Raw genomic sequence first — 19181 nt, 5'->3', positions numbered from 1 at the left:
ATAGGTGGACGAATAAAGTTATCTCTGAGGTTCATTGTTCGGTGTTGGCTGGTCATCCTGGAATCTTTGGTACCAGAGAGTTAGTGGCTAGATCCTTTTGGTGGCCGTCTCTGTCGCGGGATGTGCGTTCTTTTGTGCAGTCCTGTGGGATTTGTGCTCGGGCTAAGCCCTGCTGTTCTCGTGCCAGTGGGTTGCTTTTGCCCTTGCCGGTCCCGAAGAGGCCTTGGACACATATTTCTATGGATTTTATTTCAGATCTTCCCGTCTCTCAAAAAATGTCAGTCATTTGGGTGGTTTGTGATCGCTTCTCTAAGATGGTCCATTTGGTACCCTTGTCTAAATTACCTTCCTCCTCTGATTTGGTGCCATTGTTCTTCCAGCATGTGGTTCGTTTACATGGCATTCCAGAGGATATTGTTTCTGACAGAGGTTCCCAGTTTGTTTCGAGGTTTTGGCCAGCCTTTTGTGCTAGGATGGGCATTGACTTGTCTTTTTCCTCGGCTTTCCATCCTCAGACTAATGGCCAGACCGAACGAACCAATCAGATCTTGGAAACATATCTGAGATGCTTTGTTTCTGCCGATCAGGATAACTGGGTGTCCTTTCTGCCTTTGGCTGAGTTCGCTCTTAATAATCGGGCCAGCTCGGCTACCTTGGTTTCGCCATTTTTCTGCAACTCTGGGTTCCATCCTCGTTTCTCTTCAGGGCAGGTTGAGTCTTCGGACTGTCCTGGTGTGGATACTGTGGTGGACAGGTTGCAGCAGATTTGGACTCATGTAGTGGACAATTTGACCTTGTCCCAGGAGAAGGCTCAACGTTTCGCTAATCGCAGACGCTGTGTGGGTCCCCAACTTCGTGTTGGGGATTTGGTTTGGTTGTCTTCTCGTCATATTCCTATGAAGGTTTCCTCTCCTAAGTTTAAACCTCGTTTCATTGGTCCGTATAGGATTTCTGAGGTTCTTAATCCTGTGTCTTTTCGTTTGACCCTTCCTGATTCTTTCTCCATCCATAACGTATTCCATAGGTCATTGTTGCGGAGATACGTGGCACCTATGGTTCCATCTGTTGATCCTCCTGCCCCGGTTTTGGTGGAGGGGGAGTTGGAGTATATTGTGGAGAAGATTTTGGATTCTCGTGTTTCTAGACGGAAACTCCAGTATCTGGTTAAGTGGAAGGGTTATGCTCAGGAAGATAATTCCTGGGTCTTTGCCTCTGATGTCCATGCTCCCGATCTTGTTCGTGCCTTTCATATGGCTCATCCTGGGGGCTCTGGTGAGGGTTCGGTGACCCCTCCTCAAGGGGGGGTACTGTTGTGAATTCTGTGGCAGAGCTCCCTCCTGTGGTCACAAGTGGTACTTCGGCTGATTCTCTCTATGAGCTTCCGTTGGTGGAGGAGAGTGGTACTGCGGCTTCTGAGTTTCCTCCCTCAGGTGATGTGGGGAAGTCGTTAGGTGCTGCTCTATTTAACTCCACCTAGTGCTTTGATCCTGGCCTCCAGTCAATGTTCTAGTATAGGACTTGCTTCCTCCTGGATCGTTCCTGTGGCCTGCTGCTCTGCATAGCTAAGTTCCGCTTTTGTTATTTTTTGTTTGCTGTTTTTTTCTGTCCAGCTTGCTTGGTTGGTTTTCTTGCTTGCTGGAAGCTCTGGGACGCAGAGGGTGTACCTCCGTGCCATTAGTCGGTACGGAGGGTCTTTTTGCCCCCTTTGCGTGGTTGTTTGTAGGGTTTTGTGTTGACCGCAAAGTTACCTTTCCTATCCTCGCTCTGTTCAGAAAGTCGGGCCTCACTTTGCTGAATCTATTTCATCTCTACGTTTGTCTTTTCATCTTAACTCACAGTCATTATATGTGGGGGGCTGCCTTTTCCTTTGGGGTATTTCTCTGAGGCAAGGTAGGCTTATTTTCTATCTTCAGGTTAGTTAGTTTCTCAGGCTGTGCCGAGTTGCATAGGCAGAGTTAGGCGCAATCCACGGCTGCCTCTAGTGTTGTTTGGAGAGGATTAGGGATTGCGGTCTGCAGAGTTCCCACGTCTCAGAGCTCGTTCTATGATTTTGGGTTATTGTCAGATCACTGTATGTGCTCTGACCGCTATGTCCATTGTAGTACTGAATTGCCTTTCATAACAGCAGGCATGGATGTTCAGGGTTTGTTTTCTCGTGTGGATCAGCTTGCTGCAAGAGTACAGAGTATTCAAGATTATGTGGTTCAGACTCCGGCCTTAGAGCCTAGAATTCCTACTACGGATTTGTTTTACGGGGATAGATCTAAGTTTTTGAACTTTAAAAATAACTGCAAATTGTTTTTTGCTCTGAATCCCCGTTCCTCTGGTGACCCCGTTCAGCAAGTAAAGATAGTTATTTCTCTACTGCGTGGCGACCCTCAGGACTGGGCATTCTCACTTGAGTCAGGGAATCCAGCATTGCTTAATGTAGATGCATTTTTTCAATCGCTCGCATTATTGTATGACGAACCTAACTCTGTAGAGCATGCTGAGAAAACACTGTTGGCCCTGTGTCAGGGTCAGGAAGCGGCAGAATTATACTGCCAGAAATTTAGAAAATGGTCTGTGCTCACTAAATGGAATGAGGACGCTCTGGCAGCAATTTTCAGAAAGGGTCTTTCTGAAGCCCTTAAAGATGTTATGGTGGGGTTTCCCACGCCTGTTGGTTTGAGCGAATCTATGTCTCTGGCCATTCAGATTGATCGGCGCCTGCGCGAACGCAAACTGGTGCACCATATGGCAGTGTCCTCTAAGCAAAGTCCTGAGCCCATGCAATGTGATAGGATTTTGACTAGAGCAGAACAGAGGGGATACAGACGTCAGAATGGGCTGTGTTTTTACTGTGGTGATTCTGTTCATACTATTTCTGATTGCCCTAAGCGTATTAAGAGGGTCGCTAGATCTGTTACCATTAGTACTGTGCAGCCTAAGTTTCTCCTGTCTGTGACCCTGATTTGCTCATTGTCATCTTTTTCTGTCATGGCATTTGTGGATTCAGGCGCTGCTCTGAACTTAATGGACTTAGAATTCGCTAGGCGCTGTGGTTTTTCTTTGCAGCCTTTGCAGAGTCCCATACCCTTGAGGGGTATTGATGCTACACCATTGGCCAAGAATAAACCTCAGTACTGGACGCAGATGACTATGTACACGGCTCCTGCACATCAGGAAGATTGCCATTTTCTGGTGTTGCATAATTTACATGATGTTGTTGTACTGGGTTTTCCATGGTTACAAGTACACAATCCAGTGCTGGATTGGAAATCAATGTCTGTGACTAGTTGGGGTTGTCAAGGGGTACATAGTGACGTTCCTTTGATGTAAATTTCCTCTTCCCCCTCTTCTGATGTTCCTGAATTTTTGATAGATTTCCAGGATGTATTCGATGAGCCCAAGTCCAGTTCCCTTCCACCACACAGGGACTGTGATTGTGCTATTGACTTGATTCCTGGCTGTAAGTTCCCTAAGGGCCGACTTTTCAACCTCTCTGTGCCAGATCATGCCGGCATGCGGAGCTATGTTAAGGAGTCTTTAGAGAAGGGGCATATTCGGCCGTCTTCGTCACCATTGGGAGCGGGATTTTTTTTTGTTGCCAAGAAGGATGGCTCCTTAAGACCCTGTATTGATTATCGCCTTCTTAATAAGATCACGGTCAAATTCCAATATCCTTTACCTTTGCTCTCTGATTTGTTTGCTAGGATTAAGGGGGCTAGTTGGTTTACCAAGATTGACCTTCGTGGGGCATATAATCTTGTTCGTATTAAACAGGGTGACGAATGGAAGACTGCATTTAATACGCCCGAAGGCCATTTTGAATACCTTGTGATGCCATTTGGGCTCTCTAATGCTCCATCTGTGTTCCAGTCTTTCATGCATGATATTTTCCGCAATTATCTTGACAAATTCCTGATTGTGTATTTGGATGATATTTTGATTTTTTTCCGATGATTGGGAGTCTCATGTGAAGCAGGTCAGGATGGTATTCCAGATCCTTCGTGATAATGCTCTATTTGGGAAGGGGTCTAAGTGCCTATTTGGAGTTCAGAAGGTCTCTTTTTTGGGGTTTATTTTTTCTCCTTCGTCTATAGAAATGGATCCTGTTAAGGTCCAAGCCATTCATGACTGGATTCAACCCACATCTGTGAAGAGCCTTCAGAAATTTTTGGGCTTTGCTAATTTTTATCGCCGTTTCATTGCCAACTTTTCTAGTGTGGTTAAACCCCTGACCGATTTGACGAAGAAAGGCGCTGATGTGACTAATTGGTCCTCTGAGGCTGTTGAGGCCTTTCAGGAGCTTAAACGCCGATTTACTTCTGCCCCTGTGTTGCGTCAACCGGATGTTTCTCTTCCTTTTCAGGTTGAGTTTGACGCGTCTGAGATTGGGGCAGGGGCCGTTTTGTCACAGAGGAATTCTGATGGTTCCTTGATGAAGCCATGTGCCTTCTTTTCCCGAAACTTTTCGCCTGCGGAACGCAATTATGATGTCGGCAATCGGGAGTTGTTGGCTATGAAGTGGGCATTTGAGGAGTGGCGACATTGGCTTGAGGGAGCCAAGCACCGCATTGTGGTCTTGACCGATCATAAGAATTTGATTTACCTTGAGTCGGCCAAGCGGCTGAACCCTAGACAGGCTCGGTGGTCCCTGTTTTTCTCCCGTTTTGATTTTGTGGTCTCATATCTTCCAGGATCTAAGAATGTTAAGGCGGATGCCCTCTCTAGGAGTTTTTTGCCGGATTCTCCTGGAGTCCTTGAGCCGGTTGGCATTCTTAAGGAAGGGGTGATTCTTTCTGCCATCTCCCCTGATTTGCGGCGGGTGCTTCAGGAATTTCAGGCTGATAGGCCTGACCGCTGTCCTGTGGGGAAGCTGTTTGTTCCTGATAGATGGACGAGTAAGGTGATTTCTGAGGTCCATTGTTCAATGTTGGCTGGTCATCCTGGGATTCTTGGTACCAGAGATTTGGTTGCTAGGTCCTTTTGGTGGCCTTCCTTGTCGCGTGATGTCCGTGCTTTTGTGCAGTCCTGTGGGACTTGCGCCCGAGCCAAGCCTTGCTGTTCCCGCGCTAGTGGGTTGCTTTTGCCTTTGCCCATCCCGGAGAGGCCTTGGACGCATATTTCCATGGATTTTATTTCGGATCTTCCTGTGTCCCAGAGGATGTCTGTTATCTGGGTGGTTTGTGACCGGTTCTCTAAAATGGTCCATTTGGTACCTTTGCCTAAATTGCCTTCCTCCTCTGATTTAGTTCCATTGTTTTTTCAGCATGTGGTTCGTTTGCATGGCTTTCCGGAGAATATTGTGTCTGACAGAGGTTCCCAGTTTGTTTCCAGGTTTTGGCCGGCCTTTTGTGCTAGGATGGGTATTGATTTGTCTTTTTCTTCAGCGTTCCATCCTCAGACCAATGGCCAAACTGAGCGAACTAATCAGACCTTGGAAACCTATTTGAGATGCTTTGTGTCTGCTGATCAGGATTATTGGGTGACTTTCTTGCCGTTGGCCGAGTTTGCCCTTAATAATCTGGCCAGTTCGGCTACTTTGGTTTCGCCTTTCTTTTGTAATTTTGGTTTCCATCCTCTTTTTTCTTCAGGGCAGGTTGAGCCTTCTGATAGTCCTGGTGTTGATTCTGTGATGGACAGGTTTCAGCGGATTTGGGCTCATGTGGTAGACAATTTGACGTTGTCCCAGGAAAAGGCTCAGCGTTTTGCTAACCGCCATCGGTGTGTTGGTCCTCGGCTTCGTGTGGGGGATTTGGTTTCGTTGTCCTCTCGTTATGTTCCTATGAAGGTTTCTTCCCCTAAGTTCAAGCCTCGGTTTATTGGTCCTTATAATATTTCTGAGATTATCAATCCTGTTGTGAATTCTGTGGCGGAGCTCCCTCCTGTGGTCACAAGTGGTACTTCGGCTGGTCCTCTCTGTGAGCTTCCGTTGGTGGAGGAAAGTGGTACTGCGGCTTCTGAGTTTCCTTCCTCAGGTGATGTGGTGAAGTCGTTAGGTGCTGCTCTGTTTAACTCCACCTAGTGCTTTGATCCTGGCCTCCAGTCAATGTTCTAGTATTGGACCTGTTTCCTCCTGGATCGTTCCTGTGGCCTGCTGCTCTGCATAGCTAAGTTCCTCTTTGCTATTTGTTTGCTGTTTTTTTCTGTCCAGCTTGTCAATTTGTTTTTTTCTGCTTGCTGGAAGCTCTGGGAAGCAGAGGGTGTACCTCTGTGCCGTTAGTTCGGTTCGGAGGGTCTTTTTGCCCCCTTTGCGTGGTTTTTGTAGGGTTTTGGGTTGACCGCAAAGTTACCCTTCCTATCCTCGCTCTGTTCAGAAAGTTGGGCCTCACTTTGCTAAATCTATTTCATCTCTACGTTTGTCTTTTCATCTTAACTCACAGTCATTATATGTGGGGGCTGACTTTTCCTTTGGGGTATTTCTCTGAGGCAAGGTAGGCTTATTTTCTATCTTTAGGCTAACTAGTTTCTCAGGCTGTGCCGAGTTGCATAGGGAGCGTTAGGCGCAATCCACGGCTGCCTTTAGTGTGGTTGGAGAGGATTAGGGATTGCGGTCAAGAGTTCCCACGTCTCAGAGCTCGTTCTTGTTTTTTGGGTTATTGCCAGGTCACTGTATGTGCGCTGATCTCTATGTCCATTGTGGTACTGAATTACCTTTCAGAACACAATCCTGTGTCTTTTCGTTTGACCCTTCCAGCCTCTTTTGCCATCCACAATGTTTTCCATAGATCTTTGTTGCGGAGATATGTGGTGCCCGTTGTTCCATCTGTTGATCCTCCTGCCCCGGTGTTGGTTGAGGGGGAGTTGGAATATGTGGTTGAGAAAATTTTGGATTCTCGTTTTTCGAGGCGGAAGCTTCAGTATCTTGTCAAGTGGAAGGGTTATGTGTTATGAACAGGTGATTCAGAACCATAATGGACCTAGTGGTTAAGAGCACACAAAGTGACCTGATAGTTACTAACATAGGACGAGCTCTGAGACGTGGGAACTCTGCTGACCGCAATCCCTAATCCTATCATACCACACTAGAGGTAGCCGTGGATTGCGCCTAACGCTCCCTATGCAACTCGGCACAGCCTGAGAAACTAGCTAGCCCTGAAGATAGAAAAATAAGCCTACCTTGCCTCAGAGAAATTCCCCAAAGGAAAAGGCAGCCCCCCACATATAATGACTGTGAGTTAAGATGAAAATACAAACACAGAGATGAAATAGACTTTAGCAAAGCGAGGCCCGACTTACTGAATAGACCGAGGATAGGAAAGATAGCTTTGCGGTCAACACAAAAACCTACAAACAACCACGCAGAGGGGCAAAAAGACCCTCCGCACCGACTAACGGTACGGAGGTGCTCCCTCTGCATCTCAGAGCTTCCAGCAAGCAAGAAAAACCAATATAGCAAGCTGGACAGAAAATATAGCAAACAAAAGTAACACAGGCAAAACTTAGCTTATGCAGGGCAGACAGGCCATAAGAACGATCCAGGAGAAAGCAAGACCAATACTGGAACATTGACTGGAGGCCAGGAACAAAGAACTAGGTGGAGTTAAATAGAGCAGCACCTAACGACTTAACCTCGTCACCTGAGGAAGGAAACTCAGAAGCCGCAGCTCCACCCACATCCACCAGAGGAAGCTCATAGACAGAACCAGCCGAAGTACCACTCATGATCACAGGAGGGAGCTTGACCACAGAATTCACAACAGTACTTCCCCCTTGAGGAGGGGTCACCGAACCCTCACCAGAGCCCCCAGGACGACCAGGATGAGCCAAATGAAAGGCACGAACCAGATCGGCAGCATGAACATCAGAGGCAAAGACCCAGGAATTATCTTCCTGACCATAACCCTTCCACTTAACCAGGTACTGGAGTTTCCGTCTCGAAATACGAGAATCCAAAATCTTCTCCACTATATACTCCAACTCCCCCTCAACCAAAACCGGGGCACGAGGATCAATGGATGGAATCACAGGTGCCACGTATCTCCGCAACAATGACCTATGGAATACGTTATGGATGGAAAAAGAAGCTGGAAGGGTCAAACGAAAAGACACAGGATTAAGAACCTCAGAAATCCTATACGGACCAATGAAACGAGGCTTAAACTTAGGAGAGGAAACTTTCATAGGAATATAACGAGATGACAACCAAACCAAATCCCCAACACGAAGTCGGAGACCCACACAGCGCCTGCGGTTAGCATTTCGTTGAGCCTTCTCCTGAGACAATGTCAAATTGTCCACCACATGAGTCCAAATCTGCTGCAACCTATCCACCACAGTATCCACACCAGGACAGTCAGAAGACTCAACCTGCCCTGAAGAGAAACGAGGATGGAAACCAGAATTGCAGAAAAACGGCGAAACCAAAGTAGCCGAGCTGGCCCGATTATTAAGGGCGAACTCAGCCAAAGGCAAAAAGGACACCCAATCATCCTGATCGGCAGAAACAAAACATCTCAGATATGTTTCCAAGGTCTGATTGGTTCGTTCAGTCTGGCCATTTGTCTGAGGATGGAAAGCCGAGGAAAAAGACAAATCAATGCCCATCCTAGCACAAAAGGCTCGCCAAAACCTCGAAACAAACTGGGAACGTCTGTCAGAAATGATGTTCTCCGGAATGCCATGTAAACGAACCACATGCTGGAAGAACAATGGCACCAAATCAGAGGATGAAGGCAATTTAGACAAGGGTACCAAATGAACCATCTTAGAGAAGCGATCACAAACAACCCAAATGACCGATATTTTTTGAGAGACGGGGAGATCCGAAATAAAATCCATAGAAATATGTGTCCAGGGCCTCTTCGGGACCGGCAAGGGCAAAAGCAACCCACTGGCACGAGAACAGCAGGGCTTAGCCCGAGCACAAATCCCACAGGACTGCACAAAAGAACGCACATCCCGCGACAGAGACGGCCACCAAAAGGATCTAGCCACCAAATCTCTGGTACCAAAGATTCCAGGATGACCAGCCAACACCGAACAATGAACCTCAGAGATAACTCTACTCGTCCATTTATCAGGGACAAACAGTTTCTCCGCTGGGCAACAGTCAGGTCTATTAGCCTGAAATTTTTGCAGCACCCGCCGCAAATCAGGGGAGATGGCAGACAAAATTACCCCCTCTTTGAGAATACCCGCCGGCTCAGACAAACCCGGAGAGTCGGGCACAAAACTCCTAGACAGGGCATCCGCCTTCACATTTTTAGAGCCCGGAAGGTACGAAACCACAAAGTCAAAACGGGAGAAAAACAGCGACCAACGAGCCTGTCTAGGATTCAACCGTTTGGCAGACTCGAGATAAGTCAAGTTCTTGTGATCAGTCAAGACCACCACGCGATGCTTAGCTCCTTCAAGCCAATGACGCCACTCCTCGAATGCCCACTTCATGGCCAGCAACTCTCGATTGCCAACATCATAATTACGCTCAGCAGGCAAAAACTTCCTGGAAAAGAAGGCGCATGGTTTCATCACCGAGCCATCAGAACTTCTTTGCGACAAAACAGCCCGTGCTCCAATCTCAGAAGCATTAACCTCGACCTGGAACGGGAGCGAAACATCTGGTTGGCACAACACAGGGGCAGAAGAAAAACGACGCTTCAACTCTTGAAAAGCTTCCACAGCAGCAGAAGACCAATTGACCACATCAGCACCCTTCTTGGTTAACTCAGTCAACGGTTTAGCAATACTAGAAAAATTATTGATGAAGCGACGATAAAAATTAGCAAAGCCCAGGAACTTTTGCAGACTCTTCAGAGATGTCGGCTGAGTCCAATCATAAATGGCCTGAACTTTAACAGGGTCCATCTCGATAGTAGAAGGGGAAAAAATTAACCCCAAAAATGAAACCTTCTGAACACCAAAGAGACACTTTGACCCCTTCACAAACAAAGAATTCGCACGCAGAACCTGGAACACCATTCTGACCTGCTTCACGTGAGACTCCCAATCATCCGAGAAGACCAAAATATCATCCAAGTATACAATCAGGAATTTATCCAGGTACTCTCGGAAGATGTCAAGCATAAAGGACTGAAACACTGATGGTTGAGGGGGAGTTGGAATATGTGGTTGAGAAAATTTTGGATTCTCGTTTTTCGAGGCGGAAGCTTCAGTATCTTGTCAAGTGGAAGGGTTATGTGTTATGAACAGGTGATTGAGAACCATAATGGACCTAGTGGTTAAGAGCACACAAAGTGACCTGATAGTTACTAACATAGGACGAGCTCTGAGACGTGGGAACTCTGCTGACCGCAATCCCTAATCCTATCATACCACACTAGAGGTAGCCGTGGATTGCGCCTAACGCTCCCTATGCAACTCGGCACAGCCTGAGAAACTAGCTAGCCCTGAAGATAGAAAAATAAGCCTACCTTGCCTCAGAGAAATTCCCCAAAGGAAAAGGCAGCCCCCCACATATAATGGCTGTGAGTTAAGATGAAAATACAAACACAGAGATGAAATAGACTTTAGCAAAGCGAGGCCCGACTTACTGAATAGACCGAGGATAGGAAAGATAGCTTTGCGGTCAACACAAAAACCTACAAACAACCACGCAGAGGGGCAAAAAGACCCTCCGCACCGACTAACGGTACGGAGATGCTCCCTCTGCGTCTCAGAGCTTCCAGCAAGCAAGAAAAACCAATATAGCAAGCTGGACAGAAAATATAGCAAACAAAAGTAACACAAGCAAAACTTAGCTTATGCAGGGCAGACAGGCCATAAGAACGATCCAGGAGAAAGCAAGACCAATACTGGAACATTGACTGGAGGCCAGGAACAAAGAACTAGGTGGAGTTAAATAGAGCAGCACCTAACGACTTAACCTCGTCACCTGAGGAAGGAAACTCAGAAGCCGCAGCTCCACTCACATCCACCAGAGGAAGCTCATAGACCGAACCAGCCGAAGTACCACTCATGACCACAGGAGGGAGCTTGACCACAGAATTCACAACAGTTATGGCCAGGAGGATAATTCTTGGGTTGTGTCCTCCGATGTTCATGCTGCCGATTTGGTTCGTGCTTTTCATTTGTCTAATCCTGATCGGCCTGGGGGCTCTGGTGAGGGTTCGGTGACCCCTCCTTAAGGGGGGGTGGGGTACTGTTGTGAATTCCGCTCTTGGGCTCCCTCCGGTGGTTGTAAGTAGCATTTTTGTAGTTCTGCTCTTTGGCTCCCTCCTGTGGTTTTGAGTGGTGTGGCTGCTTCTTGGATTTAGCTTCAGCAGCTGTTTTCACTGATCGTCTTTCTGGCTCGGCTATATTAGTCTGGCCTTATCCCTCATTCAATGCCAGTTGTCAATTGTTCCTGCCTGGAGTCATTGCTCTTAGGACTTTACTGACACTCTGACCAGTTCATCAAAGCTAAGTCCTTGCTAGTCCTTTTGCGGTTCTCTTGTTGTGGACTTTGTTGTTCAGCACTTTCTTTGTTTTTGTTCATTTGTCCAGCTTTTCAGTATGGATCTATTCAGTTAAGCTGGAAGCTCTGGGCAGCAGAGTTTGCCCTCCACACCTTTAGTCAGGTGTGGAGATTTTTGCATTTCTCTGCGGTGGACTTTTTCTAGTTTTTTTTTTACTGACCGCACAGCGTTCTGTTCTGTACTATTTTTTTTTTAGCTAGAAGTGGCCTCCTGTGTTAAATCTTGTTTCATACTACGTATGTCATTTCCTTCTCCTCTCACAGTCATTATTTGTGGGGGGCTAATCTATCCTTTGGGGATTTTCTCTGAGGCAAGATAGTTTTCCTGCTTCTATCTTTAGGGGTAGTTAGCTCTTAGGCTGTGACGAGATGCCTAGGCCGAGTTAGGAGCATTCCACGGCTACTTCTAGTGTTGTGTTGAGCTTAGGGACTGCGGTCAGTATAGTTGCCACCTGCTCAGAGCTAGACGCATGTCGCTCCCTAATCACCAGATCATAACAGACAGCACAATGCTGCTGATGGCTTGTGATATAGGAACTTATGGTGCAAAGAAAACCAACAAATATATTAACCCCTTCATGACCCAGCCTATTTTGACCTTAATGACCTGGCCGTTTTTTGCAATTCTGACCAGTGTCCCTTTATGAGGTAATAACTCAGGAACGCTTCAATGGATCCTAGCGGTTCTGAGAATGTTTTTTCGTGACATATTGGGCTTCATGCTAGTGGTAAATTTAGGTCGATAATTTTTGCATTTATTTGTGAAAAAAATGGAAATTTGGCTAAAATTTTGAAAATTTTGCAATTTTCAAATTTTTCATTTTTATTCTGTTAAACCAGAGAGTTATGTGACACAAAATAGTTAATAAATAACATTTCCCACACGTCTACTTTACTTCAGCACAATTTTGGAAACAAAGTTTTTTTTGCTAAGAAGTTATAAGGGTTAAAATTTGACCAGCGATTTCTCATTTTTACAACGAAATTTACAAAACCATTTTTTTTAGGGACCACCTCACATTTGAAGTCAGTTTGAGGGGTCTATATGGCTGAAAATACCCAAAAGTGACACCATTCTAAAAACTGCACCCCTCAAGGTGCACAAAACCACATTCAAGAAGTTTATTAACCCTTCAGGTGCTTCACAGCAGCAGAAGCAACATGGAAGGAAAAAATGAACATTTAACTTTTTAGTCACAAAAATGATCTTTTAGCAACAATTTTTTATTTTCCCAATGGTAAAAGGATAAACTGAACCACGAAAGTTGTTGTCCAATTTGTCCTGAGTACGCTGATACCTCATATGTGGGGGTAAACCACTGTTTGGGCGCACGGCAGTGCTTGGAAGGGAAGGAGCGCCATTTGACTTTTTGAATGAAAAATTGGCTGCACTCTTTAGCAAACACTATGTTACGTTTGGAGAGCCCCCGTGTGCCTAAAAATTGGAGCTCCCCCACAAGTGACCCCATTTTGGAAATTAGATGCCCCAAGGAACTTATCTAGATGCATAGTGAGAACTTTAAACCCCCAGGTCCTTCACAAATTGATCCGTAAAAATGAAAAAGTACTTTTTTTCACAAAAAAATTATTTTTAGCCTCAATTTTTTTCATTTTCACATGGGCAACAGGATAAAATGGATCCTAAAATTTGTTGGGAAATTTCTCCTGAGTACACCGATACCTCATATGTGGGGGTAAACCACTGTTTGGGCACACGGCAGGGCTCGGAAGGGAAGGCGCGCCTTTTGACTTTTTGAATGGAAGATTAGCTCCAATTGTTAGCGGACACCATGTCGCATTTGGAGAGCCCCTGTGTGCCTATGCATTGGAGCTCCCCCACAAGTGACCCCATTTTGGAAACTAGACCCCCAAAGGAACTTATCTAGATGCATACTGAGCACTTTAAACCCCCAGGTGCTTCACAGAAGTTTATAACGCAGAGCCATGAAAATAAAAAATAATTTTTCTTTCCTCCAAAATGATATTTTAGCCTGGAATTTCCTATTTTGCCAACGGTAATAGGAGAAATTGGACCACAAATGTTGTTGTCCAGTTTGTCCTGAGTACGCAGATACCCCATATGTGGGGGTAAACCACTGTTTTGGCGCACGGCAGGGCTTGGAAGGGAAGGCACGCCATTTGGCTTTTTAAATGGAAAATTAGCTCCAATCATTAGCGGACACCATGTCGCGTTTGGAGAGCCCCTGTGTGCCTAAACATTGGAAATCCCCCACAAATGACCCCATTTTGGAAACTAGACCCCCAAAGGAACTAATCTAGATGTGTGGTGAGCACTTTGAACCCTCAAGTGCTTCACAGAAGTTTATAACGCAGAGCCATGAAAATAAAAAAAAATTTTCTTTTCTCAAAAATGATTTTTTAGCCCGCAATTTTTTATTTTCCCAAGGGTAACAGGAGAAATTTGACCCCAAAAGTTGTTGTCCAGTTTCTCCTGAGTACGCTGATACCCCATATGTAGGGGTAAACCACTGTTTGGGCACATGCCGGGGCTCGGAAGTGAAGTAGTGACGTTTTGAAATGCAGACTTTGATGGAATGCTCTGCTGGCGTCACGTTACGTTTGCAGAGCCCCTGATGTGGCTAAACAGTAGAAACCCCCCACAAGTGACCCCATTTTGGAAACTAGACCCGGAAAGGAACTTATCTAGATGTGAGGTGAGCACTTTGAACCCCTAAGTGCTTCACAGAAGTTTATAACGCAGAGCAGTGAAAATAATAAATATGTTTTCTTTCCTCAAAAATACTTTTTTAGCCCATAATTTTTTAATTTTCCCAAGGGTAACAGGAGAAATTTGACCCCAATATTTGTTGTCCAGTTTCTCCTGAGTACGGTGATACCCCATATGTGGGGGTAAATTACTGTTTGGGCACACTTCGGGGCTCAGAAGGGAAGTAGTGACTTTTGAAATGCAGACTTTGATGGAATGGTCTGCGGACGTCACTTTGCGTTTGCAGAGCCCCTGGTGTGCCTAAACAGTAGAAACCCCCCACAAGTGACCCCGTTTTGTAAACTAGACCCCAAAGGAACTTATCTAGATATGTGGTGAGCACTTTGAACCCCCAAGTGTTTCACAGACGTTTACAAGGCAGAGCCGTGAAAATAAAAAATCATTTTTCTTTCCTCAAAAATGATGTTTTAGCAAGCAATTTTTTATTTTCTCACGGGTAACAGGAGAAATTGGACCCCAGTAATTGTTGCACAGTTTGTCCTGAGTATGCTGGTACCCCATATTTGGGGATACACCACTGTTTGGGCACACGTCAGGGCTCGGAAGTGAGGGATCACCATTTGACTTTTTGAATACAAGATTGGCTGGAATCAATGGTGGCGCCATGTTGCATTTGGAGACCCCCTGATGTGCCTAAACAGTGGAAACCCCTCAATTCTAACTCCAACACTAACCCCAACACACCCCTAACCCTTATCCCAACTGTAGCCATAACCATAATCACAACCCTAAACCCAACACACCCCTAACCACAACCCTAACCCCAACACACCCCTAACCACAACCCTAACCCCAACACACCCCTAACCCTAACCACAACCCTAATTCCAACCCAACCCTAACCCTAAGGCTATGTGCCCACGTTGCGGATTCGTGTGAGATTTTTCAGCACCATTTTTTCACGGGTAAAAGGCACTGCGTTTTACCTGTGAATTTACCGCGGATTGCCAGTGTTTTTTGTGTGGATTTCACCTGCGCATTCCTATTGAGGAACAGGTGTAAAACGCTGCGGAATCCGCACAAAGAATTGACATGCTGCGCAAAATACAACGCAGTGTTTCCATGTTGTTCCTAGATCGTGGGAACTTTCCTAGAAAGCTCCCAGGCTCGAGTTCATAAGAGGCGCCCTCTGCTGGTTGTCCTCATATGAACTCGAGCCTGGGAGCTTTCTAGGAAAGTTCCCACGATCTAGGAACAGCCAGCAGAGGGCGCCTCACCGCAAATGAAGGTAAATATAGGTCATTGACCTACTTTACCTTCATTCCCCGGGGTTTTGCAGCAAGGAGCAGCGCTGCATTAGCAGAGCTCCTTGCTGCAAAATATTTTAACCCCTTCAGATGGATTTACATCGTTGGACGTTACAGATCTTCGGAAGGTAGGGATATTGTTGTTTTTTTTTTGTTACAGATCGAGGGTCTTCAGTGATTGGATTGAGCGTAGAATAAATTATTACAACAACCTTTGTTTTTATTTAATTAAAATAATTTTTAATAATGTGTTTGTGTATTTTTTAACCCTTTACTACTATTGGATTAATAATGGATAGGTGTCATAATTGACACCTCTCCATTATTAATTTGGCTTAATGTCACCTTACAATAGCAGGGTGGCATTAACCCTTCATTACCCCATATCCCACCGCTACACGGGAATGGGAAGAGAGTGGCCAAGTGCCAGAATAGGCGCATCTTCCAGATGTGCCTTTTCTGGGGTGGCTGGGGGCAGATGTTTTTAGCCAGGGGGGGGCCAATAGCCGTGGACCCTCTCCAGGCTATTAATATCTGCCCTCAGTCACTGGCTTTACTACTTTGGCGTAGAAAATTGCACGGGAGCCCACGCCAATTTTTTCCGCCATTTAACCCTTTAATTTAATAGCTAGAACGGCCACATTTTGCATATACACACTACTAACATTAGTAGTGTGGAATATGCAAAAAAAATGGGGATATGAGATGGTTTACTGTATGTAACCATGTCTCATATCATGTCGGGTTTAGGAAGGAGATAGCAAAAGCCGGTAATTGAATTACCGGCTTTAAAGCTATCTAGCGCTGTATGAAGTAATAATATATATACATATATGTGTCTCACTGACATATATATATATATATATATATACCTATTCTATGTGTACACATTTATTATACCTATTCTAATGTAAGCTGTCAGTGTGATTTTACTGTACACCGCACTGAATTGCCGGCTTTTCTCTCTAACACCGCTGCGTATTTCTCGCAAGTCACACTGCTGATCCGTGTGTAATCCGTATTTTTCTGGCTTCCATAGACTTTCATTGGCGTTTTTTTTGCGCAATACGGTGACAAACGCAGCATGCTGCGATTTTCTACGGCCGTAGAAAGCCGTATAATACTGATCAGTAAAATACGGCAGATAGGAGCAGGGGCATAGAGAATAATTGTGCCGTTTGTTTTGCAAGTTTTACGGACGTATTTTCTGCGCTCTTACGTCCGTAAAACTCGCTAGTGTGACTCCAGCCTAAGGGGGGGATCAGGGGACGGGGGAGGGCGTCGGAGCATGGGGGGGTGGATCGGAACACGGGGGGTGGATCGGAGCACGGGGGTGGATTGGAGCACGGGGGGGTGGATCGGAGTGCGGGGGAGTGGATCGGAGTGCGGGGGGGTGGATCGGAGTGCAGGGGGGTGGGATTGGAGCACGGGGGGTGGGATTGGAGCATGGGGGGAGCGGACAGGAGGACGGGGGAGCGGAGCACAGGATGGAGGGGAGCGGACCACAGATCGGAGGGCTGGGGGGGGGATCGGTGGGGTGGGGGCACATCAGTGTTTCCAGCTATGGCCGATGATATTGCAGCATCGGCCATGGCTGGATTGTAATATTTCACCAGTTTTTTAGGTGAAATATTACAAATCGCTCTGATTGACAGTTTCACTGTCAACAGCCAATCAGAGCGATCGTAGCCACGGGGGGGTGAAGCCACCCCCCTGGGCTAAAATACCACTCCCCCTGTCCCTGCAGATCGGGTGAAATGGGAGTTAACCCTTTCACCCGATCTGCAGGGACGCGATCTTTCTGTGACACAGCATATGCGTCACAGGTCGGATTGGCACCGACTTTCATGACGCATACGCTGTGTCACAGGTCGGGAAGGGGTTAAAAAGGGCTTATGTCATGGGGAACGTGTCATTAGCACTCAAATTCCCATGGAGTGAGCAAGAAGCGGTTAATAAGGGAGGTTCTTCCATTTTGTTATTTGCTGTATCACTTAATGAGGACACATGTATCTGATGACACAGGGGTTCCTGAGATGATGAAAGTAGGGAATGAGGATGACCTGCTGGTGGAAGGTGACGACTATGCCGCATTCACCTAATATGATGTATTAGTTTTATATTTTTACATGTATTTATTCCTGCCGGTTGTAAGTGCTATCCAGCACATTTGTACACATTATCGTGTAGTCACTAACTTCAATAAGAAGATTCCACAATGATTCATATTTTATGTCACTGTTATGTACAGCAGCCCAGTCAGATGGATGGGGTTGTGTATGAGGGATGAGCATCTTGCTCCTCAGCAGGTACAGTCAATTTCCCATTCTCTATCTTTATCTTGTAGCTAATGAGGATGCGGCTTCTGGAGAGAACATGACCAGTGAAAATTCCACTTGTTCTTTATTTGTGTTCAGTCTGAAAGGTTTTGGATCTATGGTAAAGTGTGACCCACCGGCCACTCTCCATTCACAAAGTTTACCCTGGGAAGAAAGATGCAAGTCGTTGTTTCAGATCAGGTGAGTTCATCCAATGTGCCACACATGCAGGTAATTTACTTATGCAGAGGAAACCATGATCTTATATGCCTTTTGTTTTCCTAAGGTCACATACTTTTTCTGAAAGGAAAAGGCAGATTTCGGAATCCTGGTCGATTCTCAGAACGCAGGCCTCTGATTTTACCCGGAGTAACACCCTGAGCAGATGAGAGAAAAAAACTTGCAAAGACCCCAAATTAGAGGATCATTTATTTTTTAATTCACCGACAAGGAAAAGTACCAAGATAATATTGGACTGTAGGATCTTCCAGCTCCGGCCTAGTTGTAGTATGTGGAAGATGCCACTACACAGTGTATAAAGCTGTGCCGGTTCTGTCCACTGTGCACACCTGACCAACACAGGAGCTGCAAACCACCAATTATTGTGTTGTGTTTTTACAGGCCTTTAGTATGTTAGATTAACATGAATTCTGTGTAGTATAGCTTTTGCTGTTAAAGGTAATCTGGCACCAGGTTTTTGGTACTTGATCCAAGAGCAGCATTATGTGAGGGCAGAGACCCTGATTTCAGCAATGTGTCGCTTACTGTGCTGCTTGCTGTCTTTTTGATAAAACAGTGATTGTATCTCCTCCAGATCTAGCAGTTCTCTGAAGGTTGAGCTCTGTGTAACCAGCCCACACCACTGATGGGCAGATTTCTGCCCACATACACTGTGCATAGAGGGCTGCCACTCAGTGGTGGAGGCTGGTTTAAACAGAGCTCATGAATATGCTTGACTACCTAATAATCTCCTACTGATAAAACAGTGATTTTTAGCAAAACTACACTAAACAGGTCAGTAAGTGACTAATAACTGAAATCAGGATCTCTGCGCCTGTATTCTACTGTTCTCAAATTAGGTGCCAAAAACCTGGTGGGTGACAGATTCCCTTTCGAAAGGGTTGGTCACTTTTACTTACAATTTTTTTTTGCTTAAATACATGTCATTTTGGCCAAAAGTAATTTTTGCAGTTGAGTTTCATTACATCTGTTGCACCGTTTGGCTTTTACAGGCTCTTTCTTTCCAAGCACATTCAACTTTAAAGAAGTTGTTCATGACGTAGGAATGTATGACTAACCGGCCTTCTACACATAACCATCTGAAACACCCCCTTGTTCCCCAATTAACATTGGATATAAAGGCCACAAAGCCCCATTTATTAAATAACATGTAAACATAAATAACATCAAATAATATCAATGTCTTGCCTCTCAAAAGGTGGAGGGGAATTGAAGGCTCAAACATT

At 45.7% G+C, this 19181-nt stretch overlaps 1 protein-coding gene across 2 annotated transcripts in view; it reads left to right on the top strand.

Moving 5' to 3' along the window:
• WDR93 (WD repeat domain 93) overlaps nt 1-18948 on the top strand; it is a 136106-nt gene extending 117158 nt beyond the window's left edge. For both annotated transcript variants that reach the window (XM_069766206.1, XM_069766207.1), the window contains exons 15-16: nt 17745-17916; nt 18002-18948. In XM_069766206.1, the coding sequence (XP_069622307.1) occupies nt 17745-17916; nt 18002-18104 (275 nt within the window). In that variant the 3' untranslated portion in view covers nt 18105-18948. The remainder of the gene's footprint in view (nt 1-17744; nt 17917-18001) is intronic.
• Nucleotides 18949-19181: the final 233 nt, after the last annotated feature.

This window comes from Ranitomeya imitator, chromosome 4, assembly GCF_032444005.1.
Source record: "Ranitomeya imitator isolate aRanImi1 chromosome 4, aRanImi1.pri, whole genome shotgun sequence".
Classification (NCBI taxonomy): Eukaryota; Metazoa; Chordata; class Amphibia; order Anura; family Dendrobatidae; genus Ranitomeya; species Ranitomeya imitator.
The sequence above is the reverse complement of the archived record's forward strand: the minus strand, read 5'-3'. Positions and strand labels throughout refer to the sequence as shown.